The 13,189-nt window shown below is 50.6% G+C and overlaps 1 protein-coding gene across 1 annotated transcript; it reads left to right on the top strand.

The window, feature by feature from the left end:
• Positions 1–2,531, top strand: Lcn9 (lipocalin 9). The gene is made up of 7 exons (XM_075984437.1): positions 1–153; positions 464–600; positions 946–1,019; positions 1,455–1,565; positions 1,690–1,791; positions 1,934–1,975; positions 2,316–2,531. Exons 1-6 carry the CDS (start codon positions 58–60, stop codon positions 1,963–1,965), a joined length of 552 nt encoding a protein of 183 aa, XP_075840552.1. The 5' UTR covers positions 1–57; the 3' UTR covers positions 1,966–1,975; positions 2,316–2,531.
• The last annotated feature ends 10,658 nt before the right edge of the window (positions 2,532–13,189 follow it).

The raw sequence follows: 13,189 nt of genomic DNA on the forward strand, positions 1-13,189 counted from the left end.
CAGAACAGAACAGGACATAAGGGAGTGAGGTGCAGGCCAAGGTGTCCACCTGAGAGCATGGTCCTACTGCTGCTGCTGGGCCTGGTGCTCAGCCTTGCCAATGCGCAATTCAGCCAGGATTTCACGGTGCAGAGGAACCACAACATGGCCAGGGTAGGCCAAGCCCTATGGGGCTAGGTTAGGCTTCATGAAGAGTACCTGCCTTCCCTTGACTGGGTAGGATGCTCGACCTTGAAACAGGGTGTCTGTGCCATGGGAGCCCTTCCCAGCCCAGTCATGATGGCAGCCAGAGGGTACAGAAGGAACCCTGAGAGGAATGAGGGCAGAGGCGGGGCTGGGAAGGCAAAAAGAGGTCTCAGCTTGGAGCTAGTGTTCGGGGACTCACCCAGAAGTGTGGTGGCCATGGGGGTCAAGCAGCCCCAGGGCTGTGATAGGCCTCCCGTCACTCAATCTTTCCTTCCAGATTTCCGGGACCTGGACCTCTCTTTTCATGGCCTCAGATAACATGACGCGGATTAGAGAAAACGGAGACCTGAGGCTCTTCATCCGGAAGATCAGTATCTTAAAGAACGGCAGCCTGCAGTTCGACTTCCATTTTATGTGCGTGTTGTCCACTGCCCCTCCCCGCAAGCTGAAACTAGGGGAGACTGTGTTCCCATGCCGCACGGGAACTTCATACACTCACACACCTGCATGCCTGGGCCAGTGTGTGAACGGTCGCCAGCCCTTCCCTGGGGATCATCATGATGGGGTCGGGGTGCCCTGGCCTATTTCTATGTTCTGTGTCCCTCCCGGTGCTGAAAGGTCTGAAAGGCCCCTTCTGAGCTGTGGTGGTTATGGAAGCCAAAGGTACTAGGCTTGGGGGCTCAGTGACTTCCTGCCGTGATGCAGGCAGGGGGAAGGGACCCGTGCTTGCTCTGAGCCTCTCCCCTCTCTGTCCCCCAGGGTACAAGGAGAATGTGTGGCTGTGACCATGGTCTGTGAAAAGACAGCGACCAACGGGGACTTCACCGTTGATTGTGAGTGGAATCCCTGCTCCTCCTTCTCTGGCAGCCAGGAAGCTTTTCTGCTGAGGCCTTGCCCACTCTGCCAAACACTCACCCCAAACCCTAAAGCAAGAGCACTCCAGCCTAGGGTCAGCTGAAGGGCCCCCAGCCTGGCCCTCTCTCTGGATATCACCAGCCTGGAACTCCCAGAGAGGCAAAGGCTATGCTGAGGCCTGTGGAGACAGCACACAAAGGCCCATCCTCAGACAGACAGATGGGGGCCATGATACCCAGCTACCCATACTCCCATACCACAGCCTCCTCCTGAGCCAGTACTGGGCATCTAAACTCCTGCTCCTTCCAATGTCTGCTTAGCAGAAGACACATACACATGACACTCACTCCAGAAGTGGGGGTGGGGTGCCCCAGTGCCAGGGGAAAAGGGGGTGAGGACTTCTGTCTCTGCAGACGAGGGGGAAAACAGGGTGCGGCTCTCAGAGACTGACTACAGAATGTACGTCATCTTCTACATGGAGAACATCAAGAATGGGACCAAGACCCACGTGCTGGCGCTCTATGGTAACCCAACCCCCGTCTGTTCGGGAATCCCAGCCACTGGTAGGGGGTCTCCCTTGGGCCCTAGACACATGATGGAATGGTGCCTTGGGACCCCTCCCCAACAAAGTCCCAAATTTGTCCCCAGGACGCATCCCAAAGTTTGAGAAGTCTTACCTGAAAAGATTTGAAAACATCTGCAAAAAATATGGGCTGGATTCACAAAATATCATCGACTTGATAGACCAAGGTAGGCTCCCTGCTTTGGCCCAGAAAGGGTCCAGAGAAGGCAGAATTGCAGCTTGGTGTGCCTGGCACAGACGACCTGAGGATTGGGATGGGGAGTCAAGGGGAGGCTCAGCAAGCCATCTGACATCCCCTTGTCTCCCCAGATAACTGCTACGACGTCCCAAAGAGGAGCTAGTCAGCTTCCGGTATGTGAATTTTGATCTGAGTGTAAGACACGGCAGGCCAAGGTGTTGGTAGCCGGACAGGGCAGCACAGAGTCACTGTCAGAGGCTGGGGGAGGTTCAGCCCAGAGTGGCTCTGAGCAGCGCGTCTCAGAGCTCACATTCTGCCTGCTGCTGGGTTGTCCTACAGAAGCCAAGCAGCACTCAGTTCTGTGTAGAAGATTGTGTGTGATAGATTCCCAGAATCACGGTTGTAGTGGGCCTTACGTGATGTGTCTGAGTAGAGCGGGAAACCTGGCCCTGAGAAACGACTGCGGATGCTGTGCTTAGGAAAGTGTAGCACTTGGTATTTACTGTCCTGCAGCTTTACAGCCCAGAGACCTGAGGTCCAGGTATTGCGGAGCCAGCACTGGGCATCATCATCATTTTCCTGATGCGTCTATGGTCGCATCTCCCTACTCTCTGCCTCTGTCTTCACGTAGCCTTCTGTTCTGCATCTCCTCCTCCATTGGTGTAAGACACCCAGGCATCCCAACTGACCTCACTTGATTTCTGAAGACTCTTGGCAAATAAAGTCTCTCCTTTGGTCTCAACATGAAGACAGACATGTGTTTGGGGATGTCGCATTTGACACTTTGAGGTCCTTTCTTGGTAATGGGCCTCCGTGACAGCAAAGACCACCCTCAGAACACCCCCAAAGACTGGCACCAGAGTCACCTCTTAAAGGACCCTGCGCACAGGCCCCCGGAGTTCCGATGGGTTGAACCCCTGTCTGCCCTGCTCTGATCTAGCCTCCCTGGGAGATTAGTGATAGCAGCCCCGCTGGGAGAAGGATGTGTTCCGTGTGTTGGTGAACACACAAAAGATAAAAGTCACGTTACGACGGTCTGCACTGGGCGTGTGGCAGGGAGCTGTGAAAGCTGCACCCACACAGGTGGCTCTGCAGAGATGCTCACAGCAGCTCCATCCGTGACCACAGCCTGCAACAGCTGACAGACTGCAGCAAGCCAGGGTCCTGGGTCATATATAAAAAAGAACAATGGCCAAACTGTAGGAAAGGGGACAGATAAGAGGACACAGAGTCAGGAAAGAGAAGCAGATGTGGCTCTAAATAGGCAGCAAGATGATCCCAGCTGTGCTGAGCAGTCCTGTCACTGAAGGACAGGGGTGGCGGGTACACAGCCCTACACAAACTGATAAAATGCCCGGCACCACACTCACACATGCGCACACACTCTCACATGCATTCACACTCACATACACGGGAATACACAAACATGTACATGTTCGTGTGCTCACACATATGCTTGTTCACTCATATGCACATGTGCACAGTGCATGCATATATATAGGATCATGCACATACACACATATACACGCTCATGTGCTCACATAATACACTCAGATACACACCCTTCCACATGCACATATGCAGACATACTCATGCAGACACATGCCCACTCACACATGCACCCATAGCCACACAAACACACATATTCACATAGACAGAATGCTCATATATACTTAACACGCTTGCTCACTCACATGTGCACATGCACACACATGCTCACACCAGCAAACATACTCACATATGTGCGCATGTATGCACATGCACACACATCCACACATTCTTACTCATTGCACACACTCCCCCTCAGTCACAGGAAACAGGAAAAACCTTTCTGGGCAGAACTGACCAACCTGTGTCTTGTGGGACTTGATCTTATTGTTGACAACGGTTACCATGGGGGCATCTGGGCAATACTGGGGACCACCCTGAATTTCTTCTTATGACGTCATGAGAATCCCAACCCTCTCCAAATAAAACGTTAAGATGAAGATATATTTGCCCTGGGACTCAACTGACATCCCCTCATCTGTGGTGTCCCTTGGCCTGGCTTCCCACCGGCTGTCCCAGACCCTATCATCAACCTCATTTTTGTCTCTTTGCTGGCAACCCAGGTTCCTCCCAGGTACCCAAGTCCCCTGGGTCAAAGACCACACTCCCTGGAACATTCCGGGAAATGTTCCCCTCCTGTTGAACAGCAGAGGTGAATGACCCTAGAGGAGCAGCTCCTGGCCTCTCACCAACCCTGTCTGAGTGAGGAGTGACTGCCCTGGAAGACATGGGCAGACCTGGCCAGTGTTCGCTCTGCCAGTGTGCTGTGGTGGGCATAGGATTGCCCGGTAGCCACACTGCTGAGTCCTCAACCTTAGCGATTGCTGGGATAGGAGCCCAGCAGGCTACTTCAGGTTATAGCTTGGGAGGCAGTCTGTCCCGGAGCAGTCCAGCTGAGGGGTGGAAGTGGGGGCAGGCAGAGGTTAGTAGCCTTCTGAAGGGCTTGCCAGCAGGCAGAATGACTCTGTTGGGAGGGTGGAAGGTTCCTGGCACTCCCAGGCCGCCCAGCTTCTGGATCCCTTGGTACAGCAGCGTGCTGAACCACAGCAGAGACAGACATGCAGGGACCACCCACATGATCAGGGCCTGCTGGGGAGGAGAGACGGCATTGGCATGTTGGTGTTTTTTTGTACCTGCTGCAAAATCAGCCGAAGGAAGAGTTTGTTTGGGCTCACAAGGGCATGGTTCCTTGTGGTGGGGACGGAGGGACAGTGGGGACATGAGGCCACTGTCACACTGCACCCGCACTCAGGAAGCAGAGAGACATAAACTATGATGTTCATTGTTCTTGCCCTTTTAACTGGGTCTCGGACCCAGCCCACGAACGGTGCCGTGGGTACATAGGGTGAGTCTTCCATCTCAAGGAACTCGGTCCAGAAACTCCCCCACAAGCATGCTCAGGGATTCTTTCTCAGAAGGGTATAGATCCTGTCAAATTGACAATATTGACCATTACAATTGGGGATCAGAATAATGGCTGTTCTAAAGAACAGTAGGAAGTAGCTGAGTAGCACATACTTTATGGAAGAGACAGACGATCAAAATCCTTCCTAAAACCCCTTCATCGCCACTAAACCAAAGGGATATCAGGCATCTCCAAATCCTTTCAAGTAGACCAACTTTTGATAACTGCTTCAGTATTTATCAAAACAAAACTTTGACACCTGTTTTTTTTTAAACTGTGCGACCCTCCATATTAAACCTAGAATCTTTACTCAGAGGGCTCATATCAACAAACTCAGCCTGATCCAGTTTATGTTCTTTCCTCTATGACACAGGCTGCAAGCTGTCTATGGTGACTCCATTTTGGCATCTTGGATGAACTTTGTCTTGCTGAGCAAAGTGCCGGTAACTGTAAGGGAGACTAAGGAAAACAATTCCGGGAAGAAAAACATCTCAAGGACATGGGCTCTTTGCAACCGTTATCCTGACCTAATTATTTTTGCTAATCTCGTATTTTACTTTTGTACTCTTTGCTTAGCTTGCAGCTGTGGGAAGGGAACCTTGGGGACTTTCCAGCTAGTATATGACTTTTCTTGCTTAAATATGGATCCTGTTTTCAGGTCCTGAGTACCGAGATGCAGGCACCAGCTAGCTGGAATAAAGACTTTCTATTGGCTCATTTCCGCATGGTCTTCCCTTGGAGCCCCACAACATCACCAGTGTCCCACACTCTTAAAATCCTTCTCACACACATTCCCCCAGACTTCTACTTGACGGAATTGGCAAACACATTGAGCTCCTTACTGATGTAGCGCACCTCCTCACGGACCGCATTTCCTCCAGGAGTCTGCTTTGCCTCAAATCTGGTTATAAGTCTCCAGGCAGACAAGGAAGGATTAATTCCCTCAGTCAAAGGCAGAAAAAGGCGAGGGTGGGGGTGAGAGACTACTTCCTCAGGTGAGATAAACCCTTGAGAATCCAAGGGTTCAAAGTTTTCAGCTTTAGGAGGGCCCTCCCACACATCTCCTTCCCAAGTTACAGGATCTCATTCTTTACCAACTGATGTCCTTACTTTAACCACTGACACCCTCCGAGCCTGGGACTTAAATTTTCGCTGTTATTCAGTCAACCTTATAATAAGGACACCAGTTTGATTTCCCACAACTTGAGCTCTATGGCTGCAGGAGAGAAGATTCTCTTCCAGGACACACTCAGAAACCTCTAGACTGTATATGTGCATCTAGAGCTGCTCAGTTTTAGCAATGAGTTCATCGTTGTCCTCCACCATCTTCCGAGAGGCTAACATTGGTTCATTTGATCATGGAGCTCATTCTTTTCGTTGTCAACTTATCCAGAGATGCTCGGAGCAACCAGCCAGCAGCATCATTTTCCTTATTTCTCACAAACTGTCAGAAGTTTTATACACAGAGTCATCAGATCCATTGCCCCTTCGAGCTCCAGGAATCCTGTTGAGGAGGGAAGGGGGATTGTACGAGTGAGCTGGGGGGGTCAAGGTCATCACAAGGGAACCCACAGAAACAACTAACTAACAACTCACCTGGGCTCATGGGAGCTCACAGACTCTGGACCAAGAGCTGCATGGGACCGACCTAGGCCCTCTGCATACATATGTGGACAGTTATGTAGCTTGGACTATTTGTAGAACTAGCAGAGGATCAGGGGCTGTCCCTAATGCTTGGGCTGGCTTTTGGGGAACCTATTCTTCATACTGGGCTGCCTTGCTCAGCCTCAATACAAGGGGAGGAGCTTAGTCCTACCTCAACTTGATACCCCTGGGAGGCCTGTCCCTTTCTGAACAGAAACAGAGGAGGTGAGGGAACAGGAGAGGAGGGAGGGGAAACTGTAAAGTAAATGAAAACATTTAATTAATAAAAGGAAAACTATCCATTGCCCTCACAGTTGGTAAGTCAGGAAAAGCAAATGCATTTATCTTCTTAGGTTTGTGAAATAGTCCACACCACGGGCTTTCAATACTCTCCCAGCTTCTAGGAGAGGCTTCCATAACTGCAGGTGTCAAATTGGTAGCCTATTCCAGACACTTTAAAAATACATTCTTATACTTCTCTTGCTATAGAACCACTCCTAGTATCAAAATCTGTGTTAGTCAGGGTTCTCTAGAGGAATGCATATATGGAATTTACTAGAATGGCTTACAGGCTGTGGTCCAGCTAGTTCAGTAATGGCCGTTTACCAACGGAGGGTCCAAGTATCCAGTGGTCACTCAGTTCACGAGGCTGGATATCTCAGCTGGTCTTCACTATATGCTGAAACCCCAAAGGAGTAGGCTCCAGTTTTTGAAAGAATGGACTTGCTAGTGAGAGCAAGAGCAAGCAAAGAGAGCAGAAACTTCCTTCTTCCATGTCCTTTATATAGGCTGCCTGCAGACGGTGGTGCCCAGATTAATGGTAGATCTTCCCACTTCAAAAGATCTGATCTCAAAGTGGGTCTTGCCACCAGGTGATGGTGGTTCATGCCTTTAATCCCAGCATGAAGGAGGCAAAGACAGGCAAGTCTCTGTGAATTTGAGGCCAGCCTGGTCTACATAGCGAGTTCCGGGACAGCCAGGGCTACGCAGAGAAACAGAAAGAGTGAAAAAAGTGGGTCTTCTACTTCTAACGATTTAATTAGGAAAAAAATCCCTCATAGGTTTTTAGTTAATTCCAGACGTAGTCAAGTGGACAATCAAGAAGCCTGGGTTAGTAAACCCCAACTGTCCACAGAACCAGAAACACCGATAATGCTGCCCCTTCTGCTGCTGGTGGGCCTGGCAGTGTTCTGTGGTCTCTGGACAGAGGAAAGCCCTCCGAGGAACTGGAGACACAGCTGTCAGAGGTGAGAAGGCAGAGGCTTTTAGCAGGGCTCCCAGGGTCAGAAGGATGCAGAGCCAGGACCAGGACTGGAGGGGCAGGCCCACGATCCCAGCGACATGATCATGAAAGTGTGGAAGTAAGGATGCAGGACATCTCAGTATCTCAGCTGACAGGACATCTCAGTATCTCAGCTGGCAGGACATCTCAGTATCTCAGCCGGCAGGACATCTCAGTATCTCAGCTGACAGGACATCTCAGTATCTCAGCCGGCAGGACCCCTGGGGCAGAGCTGTCTTGGCCAGGGGCTGTGACAGCTCAGGACACTTATCTGTTTTCTGTCCGGCAAGCAGGGATGAGTCTCTTAGGTAGTAGCACGATCTCTGGTTGGACATGTTAGGTCATCATAGACACCCCAGCTCTGACAGACTAGAGCCAGACTTCAGGCACCCCAGGCCAGGCCATGGGGCGTAAGCCTAGAATACAGCCTTCACAAAGTCTGTAGGAGGAACTCCAAATACAGCCAGCAGACATGGAGTGCAGCATTTGCTGCGTTCTTAGAAAAAGCTGCACCTCCTAAGGATCAGTCACAAAGTTTGGTGGCCTGTACAATGGTGTCAGAAGAGCTTGGAACCCAGACGACCACCCCCCTTCCTCTCCTGCGTACTCACACTGCCACCCAAGGGGCCAAGGATGGCTAACCAGAGTTTTAGTCAATGAAGAGCCCATCCTGAAATCCAGGAACCACCAGTCTGCCAGCACCTTGGATGCTCCTGGTCACAGCCTAGGCAGCATCAGGAGCCAAACGGATATAGGAGGAGATGTGGAGTAGGGCCTGCCAAAAGGCCAGGATCCCTTTAGACACCTGCAGCTCTGGGAGTTGCCACAAGGTGGCACTGGCCTCCAGCAGCTCACTTAGCCTTACCAGGCCCGGTGGACACTTGAGTTTTACCGAGTCCTTGAGTGCGAAGACTGGTAACTGGCTTCCTTGCAGCATGAGTCCAGTGTAAGGAGCAATGTGCTCGAGGTTATTAAGAAGCTGGGGAGCCCAACCCATGCCCCACCATCTCTCAGCCACACCCGTGCCCTGTGCAGTTACTATAGCCAGCCCCACTGGGCTGAGGAGCTACATCCAGGAGGTAAGGCCATAACAAGCTATGAATTCAGCACTGGTAGGGTCTATCTTGACTTTGAGTTCTAGGAACTTTTTTCCCCAATGGGCCAAGACCAATCCCAGGCCAGAAAGAGATCGAAATAACCAGTAATCAACTAAACTCAAATTCCAAGAACATTTTAAAACAGCAGGGACGTGAGGACCGATCCAGCTGGGAGCACCTCCATGTGACTGCAATGGACGAAAGACAGAAGTCAGGAGGGGCTACCCAGATGCACAAGAACTCAGAGGTGGGCAAAAAGTATCAGCACAATAGGCAGGCCACTCTAGCAGGCGCAGAATCGCATACAAAGACAGACTCAGAGAAGTTCACCCAGTTAGAGCCAGTATGGTATGCCTAGCCTCGAAGTAGTTAACTGGGTGGAAGGGGCTCCTGTGAGTCCCTTAAGAGGACCTGGCAGATGGCATTGAAAGGACAGTTGACCCAAGGTTCAGGATGGATAGATGTCTGACCCAGCCCCAAGCACCCTCAGGTCTCTGAGCCTTCTGTCTTTTGCCTGTCTGCAATGACCCGGCCCCCTACCTTCTCTGATGCCAACACCATGGTCCTCTGAGGACCTTTTCTAGCCCTTGCAGCCCACCACCCACCCAAGACCCCAATAATGCTCCATGGGGCAAGTGGGAGGTGCAGAAGAGCCCCCCCCCGCCTCTGTTCCCAGCGCCGCTAGCAGGCACGGGCCAAGGCTGCCAGCATGAGTATCACAGTAACTGCCATGGTGTTCTTGGCCCTCAGAGGGCAGAGATGGCTGATCTGGTAGCTTTGAGAAGCCCAGCCTAGAGAGTCAGTACAGGGACTGGAGCACTAGCCGTGAATCCCTGAAGAGAATCGGTTGGAAACCACTTGCTGGTAGTACCGGGGAACCTGCAGCATTCTGGACCTGACCTGAAATTGTGGCAACCCTGGAAAGTCTCAGGGTCGAGGGGTGCTGCTGGACAGGCCATGGAGAAGGCTAGCCATTTTCTCCACCCAAGGGGTATTCTAGAGACGTCCAGGAACAGAGGTGCACAGCTTCACTGCCCTCCTCACCTCAAGATCCTACAGCGTCATGTCCGCACACGCCTCTACCACATGAACGATTTCATGGGTGCCAGGGTCTAAGATGTGGGTATCTTTGGGGTCGCTGCCAGTTGGCCACGACAGACAGAGTGGTAAAAAGTGGGGCAGCTATGAAAACAGGCTCTCAGACAGGGGTCATCAAGGTGGGGAGGCCTGAGAGAAGTCAGGGACATTTCCATCATTTGTGGCTTTAAATGAGTGTCAGGCAGAAGAAGAAGTCAAAGGTCCCCAGAGAGGACCAGAGCAATTCGATTCATGGTCACTCCAAGCCTAACGCTTCTCTCTTGGTAAGCCCCTTGACGTTGACCACACACTGGCTTCTGAAAACAATGGGAACATGCTTTTGCACAGCTCTGGGGGGCAGGGGGAGGTGTCCTGGTCAGTCACCTGGGGAAACTCAGGTGCAGACAGGGCCACCCTCCTCTGCCAGGTCCCCTGGCCTAGGCGTCCATAGGGTGGTAGGTGCATCATTCTCCCAGCTGTTAAGACAAGATATCAAACTCTCTCGGTTCATGTCCCGAGCAACTGCTTCTCTGGCTGCCAAATCTCCCATGCCCCCACTGTGGAGACAGGGAAAAGATGTGGCTCCCATGGGCTGGGGAGACGGAAGGACATACAAATGGAGCACAGGTGACCCTGGCAGCAGTAACACTGCCCATCTCAAACCAGAATGGCAGGCATGTGACTGATACATATCTGTGGAAACCTACAGGGAGTGCAAGACAGACAGCCGCTGTGGGTGACAATGACATGCCAATGCAGGCTCAGAGACTGTAAGAAATGGGCCATCCTAGTGGGGTGTTGATAACAGGGGAGCTGCCAACGTGGCTCTCTGTACATGCTGCTGGGAATTAATGCGCACGCACACACCTCCTGCCTCTTCCTGCAAGCACACCTTAGATCACATTAGGACCTATGCAGGCCATCTGGGGTCATCTCAAGGTTCTGTTTTGATCAACATTTTTGCACACAAAGTCACATTTTCAGAGTGCTATCCACCAAGACCTGGCTCCATTATTTAGACAACGGTAGAATAATCAGATAAAACGTCCATAGATGAAATATGAACAAGTACATGGAACACAAGGTGCAGGTGCTCCACACATCTAAGCCTGTCCAGCTGAGAGAGAATACACACCCTGAGCAGCTCCCATTAGCCTCTTCAGACCTTGAGTACTCCACAGATCTCTGGGGCCAGCTGAGAGTGAGCATGCCTCTCTGCAGCATCCCACAGCACCTGCAGCATTATAGTGCATCACTGAGAGAAGTCAGGAATTCGAGGCATGAGCCTGAAGCAGAAACCATGGAGGGACACTGCATACTGGCTTGGCCATGATGGCTCCTGCTTAGCCAGCATCCGTATACAATCTATGTTTACCTGTCCAGAAATGTCACGGTCCACAGTAGGCTGTGCCCTCCTACATCAATGGGCAATCAAGAAAACGGCCTCCAACAGTCCGTCCTGATTGAGGCCATCCCCCGTGACTCCCTCAGCTAACTCTGGTCTTTGTCATGGGAACTGCTGAAGCTGGCTAGGCGAGGACTCCTGCAGACACACAGCCAGCACTCGGAGCTCACTGAACATTAACCGAGAATACCCCGAATGGAAATTAGAATTCAACGTTAGAGACAACGGCAGCGGAAATGGTGAAGAGCAAACTTAACCAAGAAGGCAAAGTTTTAGACACTGAAGCCACAACATTCTGTGAACAGAACAGGAAGGTGTAACTAAACAGAAGTCCCTCTACTGACTGGGGACTCGGTGCTGTTGACAGCTGACACCACAGGGACAGGCAGCTTTACTGCAGTCCTTGTCAAAATCCAAATGGAGGGTTTTCTTCATCTCATCTCAATATTCCCATGAAATCCCAAGGGGCCCTGATCATAAAATTCCTTAAAAAATAAAAATTTGAAAAAGGAAAACACCCTGACTTCAAAGTATACTGCAAGCTGGGCGTGGTGCTGCATGGCTCTAATTCCAGCACTCAGGGAGCAGAGGCAGGCATATCTCTGAGTTCTAAGCCAGCCTGATATAGAGACCCTGTCTCAAAACCAAAACCAAAGCCATATAAACAAAAAGAACATATTACAAAACTACAGTGATCAAAGCAGTGTGATGCTGGACCACACTGATGGACAGATGCCTGGATCTTAGGGGCAGAGCAGGGAGCCCAGCATAAACCAACAAAAGTGGTAAGTCAGGGGTAAATCTACAAACATGGGGGGATGAAAAAAACACACTACACAGGAATGAAGGAAACAATTTTTCCCACCACACCCTATCAAATCAGCTATCAAATGCTTGGACAACAAGGGAGGGAGAGTTTGAGGTGCTGAGTCTGTAAGAGGTTTCAAATGGACAGCAGAAGCGCAGGCAATAGGAAAGACATCAGAAGTCACACAACTGAAAGCATGAGGCCTCAAAGATCCTGAAGGCAGAGCAAAGAGGCCACAGCCTGGGACCACACGATGACTCACTGGGTAAGGGAGCTTTGCTGCCAAGCCTGACAACTTGTATTCCATCCCTGGGACCCATGGGTGAGAGAACCAACTTCTGTGAATTCTTCTGACTTCCCCATGTGTTCTCTCCTCTCTCTCTCTCTCTCTCTCTCCCTCCCTCCCTCTCTCTCTCTCTCTCTCTCTCTCACTCTCACACACACACACACACACACACTCACTCACACACACAACTCACACACACACGTTAATTAATTAAAAAGACAACCCACAGAAGAGGAAAGACTGTTTTCTTTTATTTAAATCGTTTTTATTAAGCTGTACATTTTTCTCCGCTCCCCTCCCTTCCTCTCCTCTCCTACCCTCTCCCATGGTCCCCACGTTCCCAATCTACTCAGGAGATCATGGAAAAGACTATTTTTGAATCGTGTCTGATAAGCATTGCCATCTAGACTCACTCACATGGCCACTCACAAACCAAACATCCCTAACTCCAGTCCTAGATCCAGGCTTTCTGGCCTCTGTGGTCACTGCATGCATGTGGCGCACAGACATACATGCATGCAAAACACTCATACACATAAAATAAAATAAATAAATCTAAAAAAGCAACAAAATTCTGACACATGCTTTAACATGAATGAAGCCTGACGACATTACTATACTAATCACAGAACACAAATTCAGAAAAAGTAAAAGTTAAAAGTGTGGGTTGGACCAGGCCATGGTGAAACACACCTTTAATCTCAGCACTCCAGAGGAAAAGGCAGGCAGATCTCTGTGAATCTGAAGCTAGCCTGGTCTACAGAGCAAGTTCCAGGACAACCAGAACACAGAGAAACCCAGTCTCAAAAATCAAAACAAAACAAAAAGTGTGGAT

This window comes from Microtus pennsylvanicus, chromosome 9 (genome assembly GCF_037038515.1).
Source record: "Microtus pennsylvanicus isolate mMicPen1 chromosome 9, mMicPen1.hap1, whole genome shotgun sequence".
NCBI lineage: Eukaryota > Metazoa > Chordata > Mammalia > Rodentia > Cricetidae > Microtus > Microtus pennsylvanicus.

Coding starts and splice junctions, on each gene's coding strand:
- Lcn9 (XM_075984437.1), top strand. CDS start 58: ATGGTCCTACTGCTGCTGCTGGGCCTGGTGCTCAGCCTTGCCAATGCG. Junction 601..945: donor CAGTTCGACTTCCATTTTAT/GTGCGTGTTGTC, acceptor TCTGTCCCCCAG/GGTACAAGGAGAATGTGTGG. Junction 1,566..1,689: donor CCACGTGCTGGCGCTCTATG/GTAACCCAACCC, acceptor ATTTGTCCCCAG/GACGCATCCCAAAGTTTGAG.